At 38.1% G+C, this 20,432-nt stretch overlaps 1 protein-coding gene across 1 annotated transcript in view; it reads right to left on the reverse strand.

Moving 5' to 3' along the window:
- The window catches only part of LOC115601707, a 166,629-nt gene that overhangs the window by 11,774 nt on the left and 134,423 nt on the right, over positions 1-20,432 (reverse strand). Inside the window, exon 3 of the mRNA XM_030472036.1 lies at positions 1,568-1,706. Within this exon, the coding sequence (XP_030327896.1) occupies positions 1,568-1,706 (139 nt within the window). The remainder of the gene's footprint in view (positions 1-1,567; positions 1,707-20,432) is intronic.

The raw sequence follows: 20,432 nt of genomic DNA on the forward strand, positions 1-20,432 counted from the left end.
GATACCATTTTAGGAAAATATTTCAAAGTTTTGACATTTGAGTGAGAGGTCATTTCATACCAGTACAGTAGCTTTTGATTTTCTGGTGATAAAGCACCCACCTGCAATGTGGAAGATCTGGGTTATGCTTCCAGCTGTGCTGGATTCAAAGCAAACTGGGAACACAAGGGCCTCTGACGCACCTGAGAAACATGCTCTCGCTGCCCCGCCACACAATCAGCTTCATTGCTCTATTTTTCACAAGCAACTGTTCCCCCCGAGCAGGTTTCAGAATATAGTATCATATATACTATGCACACACCGTGCAGTTCCTAGATTGTTGCATGAAGCTTGAAGCAACAACTTGAAACTGCTCTCCCCCATCACAGATTTAACTCTCCCTTGTTCCCGTTTCACTGCATGTCCATTTCAAGACCTAAATTTTCTTGCTGAAAACATCACCTAAAGTAGCAGATTCCTGCAACAACATTCGTTTTGGCAACTTGGCATTTTCAGGTGTCCTGTCTCCAGAGAAGAGTAGCTCTGGAGCAGCATAGATAGCAGCACTCCACCTCACTAATCAGCCAAAATTAACCAAAGTACCACCAGACTTAGAGAAGAACTAGAAATTTTAAAAATGTGTGTCTCCTACCATCCCCTCCACAACTTCTGCTCTGAGTTTTCTCCCCTCTTCTTTTTTCATCACTAAAGGTCTGAGCTAGAGATTTATAATATTCACCTGAGCCCTTTAGCCCATTCTGGCATGTTATCTATTTGCAGCAATAAAAATAAATTACTACTAAGCTACTAAACTTACAAATTCAACTTATCAACAACCTTTAAGGCTCTTGAAGGCCCCTACTTAAAGAAAAAAAAAGTTATAATCTTCACTTTTTGTGTTCCCAGCATGAGAAGGGGCTCATAGAATAGCTGTTGGCTCCATCCATGATGTCACAGTTTCCTACAATGCGGCTTTTCAAAGCACAAGAACTTCCCTGTCCATTTTTGAACTGCTGGTTTCTAACTTTTTTCCTTCTTTACCTTGAGAGTATGCTCTGGGACTTAGTAACTAAAATCTGTCCTTGGGGTTTAAATGCTGGTGATGGTCTAATTTCCTCATCTCTACTAACAGGATTCATCTGTAAGCAGAATTTATCTTTTCACCCACATCTATCCTACAAATAAAATGGGGTTTCTTCTACACTACCTGATCAAAAGTGTACTGGAACCAATGGAATCTGTCTATTGCTGACACCATCAATATTTTTGTTGTAGCTCTTAACCTTGCTACTTTCCTCAGAATTGCAGTTCCTAAAAGTTAGCCATGAATTAAAAAAACTTCATCTTCCTCTTTCTTACTTTCACCTACCACTATCTCACCCTCTAAGCCTGAAAATGTTACTGAAGTGAGCTTTAAAGCCATTAAAATGACAGAAAAAAATCTTTTTCTTTCCTTCCTCTTACTCTTTTATAGCTTTAAACTCCTGGCTCTTGTAGAACTGAAATGCCCTCCAAGTCATGATTAAAGAGACCATTTCTGGCCATGCAGTGATGGAGAGCCTCTTCACAGGTACTCATCAACTTTTACCTCGCAGCAGGACATTGGAAAGCTCTGACAAGCCAAAAGGGACTGAAGAGCTGCTTCAGATTGCAAGGTGTGGTTCACCTCCTCACAAGTCTTCTCATTACAGGTCAACTCACTTAAGCCATTTCCATGAGTTTCTGGGCTGAGAAAAATAAAAATTATTTCAGTGAAAAACACATAATAAGCACAGATTCACTTGTGACAAATTATTTCTCTCTTGGTCATCATTAATAAGCACATATTCACTCATGACAAGTTATTTCTCTCTCAGTCATCATGCAAACAATTGCAAATGAAAGAATACAGGTGCTGCTATCTGTATTGTCTTTCTTTTTGGTTTTGTGAGAAATTTGTCTTTAAGTTACATTACAATGTGTCTGCTAATGCAACTAAACCATAATTCTCTCTGTGGGAAACAAAAACTGCCAATACTTTTATAAAAAGTGCCTTACTGCACTTATCTCAGTCAACACTTATTCTATGAAATGTAATCAGGATGTTAGGTGTTTCTTTCTGGAAGGTTTGAGATGCCATCTTTTGCCATCTGTTCTAATTATTTTTTAATAATTTGGCAGATCTTCCTTTTGTTGCTGAACTAAAGAATCAGACTGCACCAGTTGGGATCACATTAAAAAAAATGTTGGTATTTAATTCAAAACTGCAACAACGTTAAAGTGTCACATGTATCAGTAGCACGCAATCAGAGGTCTGGAACATCCAGGGTAGGGTGATGAAGTAGAGGTAAGACTTTACAATTCTCTATGGGATGACATAAAAATGTGAAAAAAATAGCAAACCCAGATAGGGGCTGGCATCAGGTTTTGTGCAGTATGTCCCTCCTTTTCTGGTTTATTTTCCTTGAAGAACTCTAAATCAATTTGTCAAGTTATTAAGCTCCTGATCACAGCATCTAAGACCCTCACCCAGGGAATTGTTATCATCCTTTCTTAAATATGGAGAAACGAGATAGAACTCAGTAAATGAATTCTCCAAAGTCATACAGGATGTCTGAAGGAAAGTCTAGGATGGCACACAGGGGTTTTCAGCTCCAGACCAGAATGTCAGGAATCTTTTTGGAACAACCAGTACCATTGAAGTGCCATTGTTTTAGGGCATGAAACTCTTACTGAAACATTGGGCAGAGTCCAGTGCAATAGGTTTCCTACCTGTTTGGTTACAAAGCTCTACTGTAGTATAAATGCTAAATACATAGTATTACATTTCTGGAAAAGCATAAGCAGGATGATCCAGTAGAAGTCAGTATTGAATGCTGAGTAGCAGGTTCCTCAGTTATTTATTTTGGAGAGAACTCAGTCACCTCAACCTACCTCACTTCAAAGCACACTTATTTTGAAGGAGAAAAACAAAAACCCAACTGGAAATAAACTCAAGAGCCAAGTCGTGAGTTCTGATCCAGTTTTTGTCACCGGCTGGGCACACGACCTTCACCAAGCCCTTTGTTACACTGCCTCATTTTACCAGCTGTGAAACAAGCCAGAAATTCCTCCCTATGCTTTCTCGCAGTGATGCTGTGACAGCCGATGGATATTTGCACAGCTTTTTGAATGTAACAAAGGATAGGAAGAGACAAAACATCAGCTGAAGGCTGACAATGCCAGGGTTGTGTTATGATGACTCACACATGTATTAAATTTTATGGAAAATAAACAGGCAAAAGATGAACACTAGCTTCAGTAATAACACCAGTCTGTATTTTCAGCTCATCTGTAACTGTTCGTGTAATATATACATAAATGTGCTTGAATCAGAGACAAGAGTGTACAAGGTAGCTGGTTTTGTTTTTCTCTTAAGGGTGTACCCATGTATCGGGGCTGGGTTCATGATCAAGATCAGTGTTTTCATCCCCCAGGCTTAAACAAAGCCAAGGTGCAATGTTTTCTGGCTTAGATTTCTCTCTACAGAAGGCACACACAGTTTGCCGTGATGCCCTTATAACCAGATCACTCAGCAAACAGAGTTCATAAGAATGTTTTCTTCTGTTTTTCAGCTGAAGAAATAAGACACTGTATTATCTTCTACAGAGAGTGAAATGTTGAAATGATTTGGGAATATCAGAATTCCTATTTTTCCACTGTGCACTGAAGAAATGTGGATATGTGTAGTCTGGACAGGAATTATGAGACCCTCCCCGCCTGATTCTACTCCAGTACCACCAGCCTGGTTTGGCACCATATTCCTAGTCAGAAAAGATTCTCCCTCTGCCAGATCACCATTGCATGGATTGAAACTACCAAAACCCATTTCATTTCAAACTTTACAGATAGTTTTTAAAGCCAATGTTTTAGAAAATTGCTCTTGATTTGGAGTTTACAATGTAAGGTTTGACAGGGCTCACTTCTCACTGTGAAAAGATGAAATACAGGAGCAGGATGTTATTTACAGATTCAGAGCACCATATATACCTATATATATGCTATATATATAGGTGCTATATACCTCCCAAATTATTAACTCTTTTTCATAAAACTTTGGTCATAGTTCCCAAATCTCTAGCAATAGATACTATATCATAAAGTGACTACAATTATGCAGAACTTCTGTATTTGGAATTTCATTTGCACTGGGCTTTGCAATTAATAGACCACTGTGCTGTAGGAATATTTTAAGCAGTATTAAAGCACAACTATTTTAAGCATTCAGATAAAATTGCTTGCCAAAACTTGAAAAATAAAGTTAATCCTTATGGGTTTTCATCACAGCTATTTTTATGATGTGATTCCTCGGGAAAATCAAAATCCATCTCTGGCAGGTAAGACACGCTACTCTTTCCCATATATAATATAGTATAATATTGACTACTTCAGTAGCATCTTATTAATACATATGCAAGCAAGGTATTTTAGCATATTAAAATATTCATTACACTTGTATGAGTTCTACAATTAAAAAAAACCAACCCCAAACTAATGTAATTTCTCTTTTTTATACGAGTCTCAGCAAAACACTAGAAAACCTCCAAATATTTGTTCACAGTCTTTCACAAAGAAAATAGGAACATTTCTACAATGTTAAATGGAAGTATTTTCAAGAAGCTTGCTTTTTGTGAAACGTTCTTAATGAAAAACTCGATTTTCCAACCAGCTATAATAGCAATTGCAATATTATAGCAGAAGTCATTCTAGACACAAAGAACATGCAGAAATGAACAGCAGTTTGGATTAGTCAGTGGACCAAATTCAGCCATGATGTAAGCAAGAGCTTGTTAATTTGCTGAAAAAGGCACCAGAAGATAGAAGCGAAACAAAGAGAAAAGTAAATGAGAACACAGAAGGACGTGGCAGATTGCCAGTATGAGATGGAGTGTAAATCCAAGTTTACATAAGGCTAAATAAAAAAGTGAAGATCAAAAGGAAAATTTTCCCAAGCTGTCTTAAAGGTGAGGTGCTGAAAAATATTTTTTGTTTTAATAGTAACAATAATAACAACACCTTTACTCTAGGAACTGCAAAAACAGCCATTAAGAAGACCTGGGGGAAAAGGGGAAGGACTTAACATATTTCCTGATTTAGAACCTGGTAAATCAAATAATAAAGAAAGCAATTAGGATAATTTCACTCTTCTTTTCAGACTTGTCTATACAATGATTACAAAGACATTGAGCCAAATACATTTCTAGTGCAAATGGGCCTAACCTTCATTGTCTTCAGTTCAAATTATACTGAATCATGTCATTAATTACTTTGATGCTGAAATTGCTATCAATCATACGTACAAGGACCTTACACAGTTAAGTAAAAGAGCTATTAAGAACTTCAGAGAGCAAGTTTGTTCCTACTAAAATCTGTTCAAACATGTAGATTTTAATGTTAACATTTTACTACAAGCTCTAATTTACTCTGCAAACACATCATTCATTGTTCCTCACCAGTGTCACACATTCTTAGACAATATAAATTCAGAACTTGGCTTTTACATGTATCTAACCAGCAAACTCTGCAATCATTGGCTATGAGCAGGGTATCAAGGTTAGTTCTTTTTGGCTCACATTTCTCCAGCACTGATATAACATCTGCAATATAAATTTTGTTTGTTAAATAGTACATACCCATTTATTCTTCCAAAGCTGCGTTGTGTGAATAATGTTACAAAGAGTAGAAAACATGGAAAATTTTATCTTTGAAATAGCACATATCATCTATTTAATACTTTTGATATTACACAGAAACAAAGACATCCTATTAAATACTGCTGGTGCATGATGAGAAGGATAAAATGGTAATGACACAAGATAGTGTTTTGAAGCATTTGTAGTAGTGACAAATAAAGACACATCCAAACTCTTGTAGACCTGCAGTGCTATGAAAAACATTAAGGTGTCAATCTACCCATATAATAATAATTAGCAGACACAAACTATTCATATAGGTGCTTCTAGACTTTGGACATATTTGGACTCAAGACCTCTCACAAGACTTGCTAGGCCAGCAGAGGTGTCCTGAAAGGATGAACAAGAGCAGCCTAGGGGCAGTAATCTTGTAATCAAGTAATCTTGTGTTTTGTCAGAGTGGTCTCTGCAAGAGGAAATCTGATCATGATCTTGCATTAATACGGAGGCCTTAGGCCTATGCAGTTTACTTTGTCTCCCAAACTGGAATATGCTGCATCAGTGTTAACACTTATATTTGAATGCATTCCTATGTGTTCTACCATGGGAATTCACGTTTCCTATAAACGCAGAAACCAGGTGAGGAGGTTTTGATTCTTATGGGGAGGATACCCAACAAAAAAAAAAAAAAAAAAAAAAAGTTAGTGGACATAGATTAGATGTTTGACTGTCATCATTCATCACCCCAGAAAACTAACATAATAATGAACAAAACTCGTAAGTAATAAAATGTAGCTAAACATAGAAAGCAGTTTACACATAAAGAACTCAGATTACTATTCATTACCTTCCTTCACATTCACTGTGCTAAGCATAACCAGTTACATTTTCTAAACCCCTAGTGCTGAAGATGAAAACATCCAAATTCATTTTGTAATGACACTTATAAACTCAGGAGTCCTGTGCATGGCACAGAGGACTATCTTTGCAAAACTTCATGGTACCACAGGACCCTATTGTCCAGGAGAACCTAAATAATATCACTACCCCTTGCATTTAAAACGCACTCATGAGGTCTATGCTCATTTGTTACAGGATGCTGGTGAGGTGATGATAAGGAAAGAACAGGATTCTTACATATTTATAAGGTCCAAACAATTAGCAAATCTCCAATTCCAGACCCCAGACCCAGCAAGACCATATGGGAAAAAAAATCACATAATCATACATCAGATAATAATCTTGTGAGTTAAAATTACCAGGATTACAAGAGGAATCAATGCACTTCTAATTAAAAAAATGTCAGCTCTAACAAACGTTCACTCCTTTAAGTCCAGTACACAAGGCTGGAAGGGATCTACCAGATTAGTCCTGTCTCCCACAACACAACCATTTAGACAGTGAAGCTTTGGCCCAGAAAGACAGACAGAGCATTTGCTACATGTGCCCTTACACAAAATCACACGTCACTGCCCTCTATCAGTTTCAGGCCTCCAGCACTACCTGAAGGAAACTGAAATACTGGAGGAAATCAAGGGTCTTCACTGGTCTACTAGCCCTACTTGCCACCTTTGACAGCAAGGTTAATGGTTCTCAGGTGAAAATCTGTAGGTCACTTCTGGAAACAGAGTAGGCTCTGGGGAAGGTCCCTTACAGCTGATGTGCACAAAAAGCAGAGTTCCACAAGTTACAATTCCAGTAGATACCAATCCATTACGTTTTTTTTTTAATTTTTTTTTTTAGCTGTGAGATTGAAAAACCTTTAAAAACTGTTTGTAGAAATACTAAAGTATTCCCATTTCCTTATGGGAAGTACACGTAAAAATTAACCTTCGCTATAGACACTTGCAATAAAATCCCAAAGACTGGTGGAATTTTTACCATTGCCTTTACAAACACACTAATCTGCAAAAAGTGCTCAGCCGTACACCATGCTCATCATCTCCACAATGGCAAACTGCAACAGTATAGCTGTCCTGGCTGAAGTTCATGGTAAACTGTAATTGAAAGAAAAAAATCTATACTATCAACAGGCTTCTGTTTGAAAAGCCTCTATTGTCTGTCTACAAAGTGTACAAACTTCATACAACTGAAGAAAAATCACCACTCAGTGACATAAGCAGCTTTGTTGGAACAGGAGAGGAAACAAAGAGAGAGTGCTTCTTCTAGCAGCAGTTTTGATTTAAAGTGTGGCTGAATTACAACATCAAGTAGCAATAATCTGAGATCTTTCATACTTTCAACTCAAAATCGCTTTTAGAAAGACATGAACAAATGATGGTGAAATGTTCTCATTAACGTCTTATCCTCAAGTTCTACAGCACGAATAGTAAATACAGGGATCCAGATTAAAAATACATGAAACACATATTCCAAAATCTGATACAAAATCCAATATGATGTGTTTCCTAAAAGGAAAAAAAAAATTGAGTGAGCAGCCTGTGTACAAGAGCCTTCCCTTTACATTATGAGACTTGTATATCTTCAAGAAACTTCTGAAATCAAGAACATTTGATGGCTGCCAAAGGAGAAATAATAAATTAGTCAGGATAGGTGCCAACATTTGCTAACATGCACACACAAATCTGTCAGTTGTCTCAACTTCTTTGGTCTTTTTTAGTAAATTATCTCTTAAGGATGATTTGCAAACATCTCTGACAAACTCTTTTCTTTAATACCTTATGTACAATTGATACTACTACTTCCGTGTACCTTCGCTATAACACAAACGAGAGAATTACATCTTGTTAGCAAGTTTAAAATTCAATTATATAAATCCAAATTTTTATGTAAATTCTTAGGCTTCTTAATCACACAGCTAAGATGCATAAGCAAATATAGCTTACAGTAGAAGCATGGACATGAGATGTCACCTCGGGAGGTGGCTGCCTGACAGAGGGTGGTGCATCTGGGTTCTTTCTTGAGGCTCATGGACACCCCTGGCTCTGAGGGATTTCAGGCTAAGCAGGCAGCTGGGAGTCCAAATGTTAGCCTTCAGTTTGCAAATACCATTTAATTCTTCCTTAATCTATGTTACATTAAATCATTCTCTCCCCCACACTCACCAATTATGTAGCACATTCGGGTTTTCAGTAGGATTTGGATTCAATAATTTGAAAAAAGGTGATATTTTCTGTGAAGCGTAGCAATTCCTGTTCCCATGAAATGCAAAGGTAGCTTAACTCCCATCTCCACTTGCTATTCAAAGGTTGGAAAGAGCCAATGTTTTGGTATGCTTTCCACCTGGCTTATATAGCTGTGAGTCACACAAAAGCAGGCTAAGAGCGAGACTGTTTCTTTTCTAGGTTAGAAGACTGTGCAGAATGGCCCTGGATCCTGCAGAGCAATCAAGATCTAATTTTGTACACAAAGACTAGGTGTCTCTGAAATCACTGCTTAATATCAAGTTAAGTAACACTTAAATACCTTGATGGATGTATATGTTTAGCACCTGGAAGTTCAAGCTTTCTTTAGGAAAAAGATGTTCTTATCTAGTCCCTATACTTGAGACACCCGGGGAAAGGTCAGATGCGCACTCCTCCCTTCTTAAACAAGCAGCACTATATCAATTGGATGCTCATCTCAGATATGTTTGAAGACAAAATGACATGGGGACAATATTACAAAATAAAACGGAGGTGGATAAAAATAACGATAACCTTACATAAATATATGCCTACAGAGAAAGAATAAAAATCTTAACCATGACTTTGGAATAAACTCTAAGTAGGTTAATTTCAGTCTTCCAAATTTCAAGAATTATATTGCTGGAAAATTATATCTAATAAAATGCATAACCCAACTAATTAATACTGTTGCTCATAAATTCTCACGAAAGTCACTCGGCAATCAAAGTAAGTGCTATAAATGTAAGGTGAACAGTCTTTCTATAATTCGTATCTGACAAAGCAGGTTAAAATATTTTAAGTGAAATTTTAACTAAGGAACTATTGCACAGTATATATTAAAACGTGTAAAAAATGTATTCCTACAAGAATATTCTCATGATCAAACTGCAAAGTTTTGTGATATGTTGATTTTTGGAAGGAGAACACAAAATGCAGACAGGAAAACCCCCATCCAAGCAAAAAAAATACATATTTAAAAGAGGAATTTCACATCCTAAAATTATAACCAAATCTGGTACTATCATACATTCTTCAACAGCCTACTTTTTTTTTTTAAAGAGCCTTATGTAAAATCCACAAGCATAATATCAACAGACCTGGGACTACTCAAATCTTGTAGCACTGAAGATCATGCAACATTTGCTGTTGTTGTACCAAGCACATACTCATGAAAGCTGAAATGAAGCATGTTTTGGACTACGCAGATTAATTTTTTGTTTTGGTTTGGGTTTATTTTTAGTTTTCATTTGAAGCTCTATTTGAAATGGGGCCTAAGGAAGGACATGTCTTTGTACAACCTTCACTAAAGAAATATCCACATCACAGACAAAATTGTAATTGAACTCCTTTCTAGTAATCTATACAAAGAGGCAGAGGTCTAAAGGAAAACATAGATCAAATGACTTGGAAGTGGAAAATAACTACAGATAAAAACAAAATCAAAAGAGACTACAAAGTTAGGTGAACATAAAAGTGTAATAAAAGTCTTTTATGAATATATGCTTTATGGATAAAATAATGACCTAGAGTACCCAACGTTAATGCTTGAATTTTTAATTTATTTTTTTTTTTTTAATAAGATTACGATTACACAGTGTTTTCCTAGGTCATCCACTCTTCCCTACTCTCATGCTCAGGATGTTGTATGGATTAAAATACTATCTGCCACATACAACAAAAATGTTCTCAAGTTTTCTCTATTTTGAATTACAGAATAAGAAGGTGGGTTCTTGTGTAAAAATCACATCTGATTGATTAGGTTTAGAGACACAGCTTCTTGACATTCATGTGGAAAGCATCCGAGTCCTCAGTGTTGTGACTGAACCAGGTATGGCAACCTATACGGGAGCACCTCCTGGTGGGCCGTGAACCCCTCTCAAGACCTAGGTTGGCTTAGTACGAAAATTTAATGTTGAGAGGGGTGGAGATAGGTTGCAGTGGTTCAGGGCCTATCCTTATATTCAGGTGAGCTGGTGATACAGGACAAGCGGGAGGAAGGAGTGGTAGACATCACTCCCACCCTGTCAAATACAGCCCATGGTTCACTGAGGTGAGCTTAATTTTAGGCTGAAAGTCTAACTTTCCAAAAGGTTTACAGACTTCTCAAGACCCCACATGGCTGGCCAGCAGTGAACGATGGATGGGAGTTTCCCCAGATTAGCTTGACCACCTCTGCATCAGACTTCTGCTCTCCAGAGATCAGCTTGCTGCAGCTGTAGCGAGCACTAGGGCTCACAGCCAGCTATTACTTCCACTAATGACATTTTTAGAGGGTGAAGACCTCATTGAATCCATTGATGTTGACCCACGGGGCTACATTTTCTCTGTGCTGCTCAGTGAATTAGGCAGGCAACTGCTATTAATGAAAACAGGAGATCTGTATATCCAGTTCTAGCTCACAGGGCTGCTAACATACCCCATAATTTGAGAGAAATATGTCTTAAAGGCTACACTGTGATAGAGAAATCACTCATGATGAAACAATGTTTAACTGGTGGAAAAAAGTCTTGGTTCTAATGTTAAATGAATTTCTCCAACAGAGACTTTCGAACAAGGATTGCAGGATGAACATTTCACCCTTCAGGATACCTAATTTAAAATAACAGCTTATATCTTAGGCATTCTAGCTTATTGAAATAATCAGGCCCTCTCTGTGAAGTGTCTGTCCCAGTTCATTTTGCCTGGAATGTGCTGCCCTGCTTAATCAAAACAAAACCTAAGACATCTACATTTACTTTTTTTAGCGAATATAACGACTTTGAGTGGAAATTTTTATGCTGCTTTTTGCAAGAAGAGGTGGTACCCATAAAAATATAAGTGACCTAGTACCAATGCCATTACTTTAATTGACATCTGTGAGCATATTTTCTTAGGTTGCATCAAGACAGACGAGGGCCCTTTGTGCCCTTCTGACAGTGATGGCAATCATTAAAGATTTACCAGGTCATTAAAGTGAGAAATAGCAGTAATGCAGAGCTGAATACCACCATCCCATGTGGATTCGACTGAAGTGCTAAGAAAGCCAGCACAGAATTAGCCAAGATCTTGCACTGTCAGATAACCTTATCATAAAAAAGAAAAAGAAAATTTAAAAAAAAAAAAAAAAAATCACCTACTTCTTTAAAACACATTAGAGTAGCACATTTCACTTATATGGGAGCTATTGCCAGTAAAGGACATAATGCTTCCCTTCGCATGAAAGCACTACTCATGCTTTCACATGGTACCAGCTACAAGGAGAGCTGGCGGCTGGACCCAGGGTCACTGCATTAGTGTGAGCCCAGGAAATGTTTCTGTAGGATTCTCCTGGGACACTGGAGCAAATACAGCAGGAGGCAGCTTGTGGGCTACCCCCTCATAGGGCTGCGCCCCCAGCACTGAGCGAGGGCATGTAAAGAGAGACTTTGACATGGGTCCACTGGAGAAGTCCTCTGAAAAACCTGCTTCATGTTTACTAACTGAAGCACGCTTGGCCGCAGCGTTGCGCGGGATGTGCGTAGCAACTCATTCTTGCCCTTCTGGGGATCCTTGTTGAGAAATCAGCGTAGTCCTGGAAGCACACTGATTTCAAGGAAAGAGAAATTACTATGAGTCAGTAGGTTGCTACCTTACAGCCCAGCCAAACCTGTTACCTCTTTCCACAACTACCTGTCTTCCTCTTAATGCTCTTTTCTCTGAGCATGAACAAGATCCTTTGTTCATCATTGAATGTTCAAATCCAATGTTAAAGCAACATCCCACCATATCATTCAAATGCAGTCCTTACGTGTAGGCACTGTAACTATTTTTAGCAAAGACCAAAAGACACCAAGATGCAAAGAAACAGACAGCTGCAGGTTTAATAAGGTTTAACATGTTTAACTATAAGCCTGATGATTTATAAAATGCACGCCTTTCTGCAGCAGATATATGTAAATTATTTTAAGGTAAAAAAAGAAACTATTTTAGAATCATTATCACATGTGTGTTCAATTACTATAATACCTTGTGAACTGACATCACAAAAACCTTTGGAGAAAAGGTACAGGGGGTTTCTAACCTTGCTTTGATTATCCTGTTCTTTATATCAAATGGAACAGGAAAGTGATCTCCTATGGGAATCAGTCACCACTCTTGTTTTAATCCACCCTCTTTGATTTCTGAAGTAGCTCAGATTAAAGATAGACCTTCTTTTCCATCTGATGTGACGCCTTGCTGCAGAGCTCTGAGAAGAAGCAAGAAACACAAAGCCCATTATCTGCCAGGGCTGTGCTAACCAGCTGTCCCATGTCCTGGGTACAGTGCCAGCTTGTTCAGTGGTAGAAAATAATGCTTCCTGTTAGTCGCCTGAAAAATGAAACAACTGACAGCACTGGGCTACAAAAACAATCGCAGGTTAAAAACAAACACTGTGACGATGGCTCTGGGCATGCAAACACACAGATGCACACATATATATTTGCAAAAAAGCAAATAATACACAACAGTTGTGAGCCAATTAGATGCAAGTACCCTCTCTACTGCATTATGGATGTTGTTTTTGTTGAAGCTGTGGGACTCTGATGCTAAAGTCCCTTTCAAGATAACTTTTACCAGTCTTGCATATCCCAGTGAGAAAAAAAAAAATGATGCTTCATGCTCCTGTTGACTCACACCTGATATATTGGTCCTTCAGAGTCAGACATAATTATTGCATGATGCACAACGGTAAACATGTTTTAAACACATGTTTTACATGGTACAATCAATCACAATGCACCTAATAATGCTAATAGTTGGTATACAGTAACAATACACCCTCAAGCTTGTGCAGTAGTGAGATAATGTGTTTCCCAGGTCATTGGAGGCACTAATTTCACCTTCTGCTTCACGATACTTCCAAGGAGGGTGTTATCTCAAGGTAACACATGTCTGCTGGTACCTGACTGTTTAATTATTGTACACAGAATTCCAAATCAGAATAATTGTCATCTCAAGGTACCGCTGTTCACTGCGGGGTCCTCCTGATGTAAATGAACAAACGCAAGTTATGCAGCAAATAGAACGACCTTGGTAGAGATTTCTTCCCCAAAACAATGGCATCTCACAACTTTAAAGCACAACGTGAAGAAGAAAACAATACAAATGCTGTAATTAAATTTTCAGTTCAAAAATTCACAATGGTTTGCAGTTTGTTTTTAATACGGAATTTGTTTATGCGAAAGGTGTTTTGTTGGAAATACACAAACCAGGATCTCTCAAAATATTTTCCCTGGGCCATATATTAGCAGCAGTGGATATTTTAGTCTTTCTTAGTCACAGCCATCCACTTTATGTAAACAAACACACACACACACTGTTTGGAGCAAGGCTTTTACATGTGAGGTGAATGGGTTACACAGTCAGTCTCCAACGCAGTGAAATACTTACACGAGGTGGAGCAGCAGAAGCAGGAGTGGGAAGGACCCTCTCCTGTGTGAGAAGGTGGAAGCACTGAGTGGTGGGTACTAAGCTTAAGGGTATGGGTGACCCAGTCCCAAGTCTCCAGTAGGAGCAGCACACACAGACTCGAGTTTGCACCTGAATCTGCTCTCTGTGGCTTGAACATCTGAAATACCGAGTGTCTGCAGCAGATATCATGCGACATAGAGCTAACGAGTTTTATTTTTCTTTCAGGAGAAACCCGATCTCAGAGTTGGGATGAATTTCCTTATACAACTCAGCCTCATAACCAAAACCATTTCTACAAGCAATGGGACCTCTGATCAGTTGCCATTTTCTGTCACTCCATATCCCTGAAAAAGAAGTAAAGACTGATCCCTTAAATATCCACAGGCCTCCAAGAAAGTCTTTAAAAAAAAAATTAAAAAAAAAAATCAGTCATATCTAATTTTCGTTGTTATTTTTCAAACATTCAAATATTTTGATGGTAGAAACACTTAAGTATCCAGGCACATTTATTTACTATAAATGAGGAACTTTGGGGAAACATAAGGTTTCATGTAAACTCTGTGCTGTTTTGAACTATGGCTGCACCATCAGTTCTATTCTGACCCCTAGAGCAATTGGTCTTGACTTGTCATGGGATTAAAATCCGCCACTCAAATAATTTGATATTTGGAATGGCAATTCATCATCCAAGTTACTTGATACACAACATACCAGATAATAACTTACCACAAATCACTAACAAGAAGATATGGAATAATACAAAAAATAGAGCCTTAAAGGATCAATAAAGGTGATTTAGTGCAGTCACCCACCCAACAGCAGGATCACTAATACTTAACCCAATCCTGAGAGATGTTTGCACAATCCATTTTTTTACATAATCGAAACTGCCCAAGCATAAATGCCATGGTGAGGATGTGAGGCACAGTGGCAATTGTGACTAGCTAGTTAAAGGAATAAAAGTTTAAGAAATGCAACAATACCAATTAGCTCTTAAAAAGCAATAGTCATGACTTTTTTTTTCCTGGAATGAGGTAATCTTTTAGAGGCCTGAGGCACATAAGCCCTTCTAATGGAGTATTTATGAACACATGCAACTTGAATTCTGGTTTTGTTCCTACTTGAACAGTATCTTTCAAGACACCTAAAGCAATCAGGACTTCTCCAAGAATTGTTTTTCTGTTTAATTGTTCCTTTTTTTGTCATTGATATTTAGATATGTAACTAAAAGGCATTTATGAGGATACCAGTTCTACAAGCTTTCTACAAACAGCAATTAAATCAACATAAAACGGGAAGATTTTCTTCTGGAAACAAATGTTTCTGAGGTCCTTGCATCTATGCTACAGGTGTTTTGCTCTGGCCTATGGTCACTCTGATCACCTGGCTGAACATCCCCACTGTGCCCATGGTTCAGAGTTAGCTCAAAAAAAGCTGTTGGTTCAGCCACATTCTTCTCTCCAGCAAAGACCTGGAGCAGTTTATTTTCCCTTTAAAGGAACCTAGTTCACATGCACTAAAACTGTGCAGTGAACCACCATGAGATACATAGTGATGATCAAAGCGTGGACTGTGAGCCCGTTTGTGCTAAAACTGCACTGCTCCTCCATCCTCAAGGGCAGGAGTGCCTTCACCCTGTGTTTGCCACCAGCAGTCTCTCTGTCAAACTGAGGAGCAAGTAGAAAAATTCTGAAAGTATCAAGTATCACCATGAAAGCGATCAACGGCTGTTCACGATCCTGCAACAGACTCCGTTGTGAATTAGCCACTTGAGAAACAGTCCACTTACAGTGAAGTGAGAGGCTGTTTGTAGGCGCACTCTCACACACAATATCCAGAAGCACAAAACCTTATACTTTTATTTTTTGGATGGATATTTTTTGTATCTAAAATGTGTTGCCACAACTTTTACCCACCTGTGATTTTTCAGTTTCACACTCCATTATGGTCTTCCTCAGATGCAAGAAAAGAGAAAAATTATGAACTCTTTCACAAAGGATACGGCTTTATTTTACTTGGGATGAGAAATAAAGGATGCCCTGACTGGCAGCATGTGGTTTCTATTTCTGTTTATAAGCAGCCTTACAATAGTAGGTCAAAAGGATTAGAGGAAGGTCAGTGTTACTGTTTCTAGAGGAAACCAGCAATTGCAGATTCATTTCAATGTTCTTGCTTTCCAAAGAAAGTGGAAATCTTATATGACAGGGTTTTTCAAACACCTGCTCTTTCTCTTTTTCCCTTTTTCTTTGGTAATTGAAGTAAAGAGTTGTGGGGTTATTTACCTCTCTTTTTTTCACTTTCATTCATTACATGTATTATATAGAGAGTAAAAAAGTTAATTCATTGTCTGATATAGGTCCTTTTTTTTTTCGTAACTCCAAAGCAAAGCAGCAACAATATCAGTACCACCCACATACTATTTAAGGCAAAAACACACAGAGGAGCTATATCACCTCTGAGCAACATCACATATACTGTAAAAGAACAAAATGTTCTCTGCAGTTTCTGCAGTTCAGTCTTTTCATTTTCCATTCTCTCACAACAGTCTGATCTTGCTGTTCACCAAAGTCACAGGGGGAAAAGAAAACTAACTGCTCAATTCACATAGTTTACATTGGTTTATTGATTTATTAACAACTTGCAAATAACTGCCAATCTCTCTCTGACCTATATATTCAGGACCAATAACAATGATACAGCAGGTAAATCACTATGCTAAGCACTTATAAAATGTTAATTTGTGCTCACCAATGTCCAAGCTTCATTCTGCTTTGTCACTCCTTTTCTAGCTAAGTCTTTTTTCTAAAGTTTCCCTGCAATTTCCTGGTTACTATTTAATCCAGCTGAGGGTTCACCCCCTCTTTAGCATGATGGGTGTTTGTGACATCCACACACAACTTACACCTCCCTATCTTACCAGCTGTTATCCAGGCTATTTTGGAAAAAGTGGGGCTATATGTGCACCCTCCCTGTCTAGCCATCTCATGGTGGAGAAACTGCATCCTGTACACAGTACTGCAACACATGCAGAGCAAACGGAGCACATGTAAATTTTCCTGAATTGTACAGTGTGAGACTCACTCTATTAGGACCTATTTCTCCTTCCAGAAAAAAAACAAAAAAGAAACCTTAGGGAAAAAAAAATAAAAAAAATTGCAATGCTCCAATTGCTTTGAATGGCTGAATAATCATGTTCCCTTGAGTGTGAAGATAAGCTGAGAGCATTTTTAATTAAAACTCACTCTTCCTCATCTTTATCCCAAAAGTCTGTTTCATGTTAAAAGCCAATCTTTCTATCATTCCTTTACACTCCAGACATGTCTTGCAGACTACCTGTTTGCTCTCTTTCAGAAGGAAACTAGATTGCACGTACCTATTGTAAAATGCGACCTGTGCATGACCAGACACATCCTAAATTCAACTACAGGAACACATTTGTAAGCAAACCAACCTGCAAAATGACAGTATTGCTCTGCTGCGTGAAGCAATATTTTCTTACAAAATGCATGCTCCACACTTCATATTGATGCAGCCAAATAGGTGTAGAGCAGTGAGCTGCATGCTGGCCTTACAGCTTGCCTTCCTAGGGCTGAAGTTAGGGATGCCCTTTGCAGCGTCAGCAGCAAAGATACTAATGCAGCTTATCAGTGGGGATGTCACCCTAGGGACAAGGCAAGGAGGTACTGCAGACCTACCAGATACGCTAGTTACTGATGTGACCAGTTTGCGACTCAGCTCTGACTGACAGGCGGCTCAGGTGAATTTGCTGTGCTGGGTGGGTGAGCCCACAGTTCAGTGCTGCAGCACCTCTGTGTATGTGGGCTGCTAATGCTGACAAGGCTGTGGGGCTGGGGCATTTTCCCTTGCCACCAATGCAGCTGTACTCTTAGCCTGCTCATGAACACAGCCTCTCACTTCTAGCGCACACCAAAGTATCAGATACGTGTCCTCTGGCTCTTGGCCCTGGGACAATTTTAACCTGGAAATGCAGATTTGCAGAAAGAAAGGTTGAGTACTGCCAGGGAAGTTAAAGGGAAGATGAAAGTGGAAATGAACCCTTAAATGGATACATGATAGCAATATAAAACACCTAAAGAATCAGGTCTTGTCCAACAACTTCACTCAAATTACTTAAGGCATGAATTTTACCCCAAAAAGCTAGAAATCTCATTGACCAAAACTAAACCAAGACTGCTTCCAACTAACAATTGGCCAGAAGAAATAGGTCAAAACTGGTGCTGACAAATACATCCAGCCCTGTACCTACCCCAAAGCTACGCTTCCAAAGGCAGCCTGCAAAGCACTGGGATGCTTTGCCCCTCAGCAAAAGTTTTCTCTGAACTGCCACACCTTTTTCTGTAGAGATCCCAGGGATGCATTTTATCACGACCACAGCTGTATCAACAGAACCAAACAAAAATGACCAAAAGTCTTGAGAAAATGTAGAAATCACTTATCATTGCCTCCAATGGTAATGTCTGGTATGCAAAAAACTTACTTATGTAGGGGTTTTAAACAAAAGTAACTGAAGAGGCAAAACACATAGTCTAAAAAGAACCAGCTGAAGCCTAGATGAAAAAGGTCTGTGCAATTAAGCAACACACTTAAATATGGTGAACTGAGCTTGGTTTGTTTGTCTTTTCCTCAGTCTGTGTTTATACCGTGGGATTTTTGGAGGCGAGGAAGGTACTAAGGCACTTGGAAGATAATTTTTACTGTTTTTCTCCCTCTTCCATTTTTATCATATGTTTTGTTTAGATGAGGCTTTGTTTAGATTGGTTGGGTTTTTAATTATTATTTTACCACAATCTTGTTTATGCTGCAATTTTCATGATTTTGCCCTGAACTCATTTGATTACTCATCATATTTTTACAACGTTCATTTGTAGAACTATTATCTTTTGATCTTCTGCTGTTTTCCCGTATGTTTAAAGATTTCAAAACTAATTAAGATGATTAACTAAAAAAGACTAATTGCATTCAGAAGTGAGATGTGTCACTTCTGATTAGCAGGTGGCTCTTTTCTGTTTTGGATACATAAAAGCAGATGGAAATGTGGCAGATTAAGCTATATTTAATCTGCCCACTTCCTTCCAGACTGCTCCACTTTCCAGTTAGCATTGTTAATGACAACGAAACCTATGAATGCTTCAGATTACCTTTTTTTTTTCCTTTGCCATTTCTCATTTGGCAATAGACATCTCATTTGAAACCCTGGCCAAGCCTAACTCAGAGTTTCCAAAATGTTTTTTTTCCTAAACGTTTTGTGACTTCACTCACAAGCTTCAAGGTGCCTGGAAGGACAGGAGAAAACATACTCAAACCCAAGAATTCTGGTTTTGATTTTGGTATGCAATTAATATTCTTTGGTGTTGATTTTCAAAGATGTCTAAAACGACTAATTCTGCTCTTAGATTCCTTTTTGCTGTATTTCAATATACAAGTAGACTTTCCTTTTCCTATATCCAAGATTTTTTCTGAGTATTACCAGAAATGCTTACTCTGAATCAGCTGTTTCACTGTAGTACTGTATTGTCCTTTTATTTAGACTTCTTTTAAACTCTTATGTCTCTTAACTTACGCTTTTCTATACCACTATTTACTCATTAGTTAACCTTTTCTGTGCTGCCATTTTTGATACAGTATCTTCAATTCATCCGTTGTCCAAATCTTGACATATCCTCACTTAAGCATTTTTTTGTTGATATTCCAAACAAAACTTAGCCCATTTCAGTCAACATCTGCACACCTGGTACACATCTATTTTGTAGTAATAAAGAAATACTAAAAATTAGGTTATCTTTTCATTCCCATACGCATAATATCAGAGAAGGAAGAAAACAGTTACATTTTGCAAGTTCACATATTCAAAGCGCTGGGAAAACTAGATCACATTTTCCTCTTTGTAGTTTTACACTGACAGTGTCCTTTATAAACTGCGTGTGATTTATTTTTCAGTTGCTAACAGTCTCTTGTTTCTTAGTATTAGGCATAGGTATGCTAAATGTGTAGCTCAATAGGAGCTTATAGGCTTTATGTACCTTCACATGTTTTCTCCAGTGCTTCAGAATTACTTTTTAAAATATGTAACTGTTTGCTAGCCAGATGTATTGAGGATAATGTCAAAAAGCTCTTTCTTTGTTGTGCTGCCAGTCTATGACAATTTTACCACTGCACAAACAAGAGCATAAAGTAACAGTACTGCCACGTGACATTATGGGAACTAACTAGTTCATAGACGCCTGAGGAATGGTGGTAACTTATA

This window comes from Strigops habroptila, chromosome 2, assembly GCF_004027225.2.
Source record: "Strigops habroptila isolate Jane chromosome 2, bStrHab1.2.pri, whole genome shotgun sequence".
NCBI lineage: Eukaryota > Metazoa > Chordata > Aves > Psittaciformes > Psittacidae > Strigops > Strigops habroptila.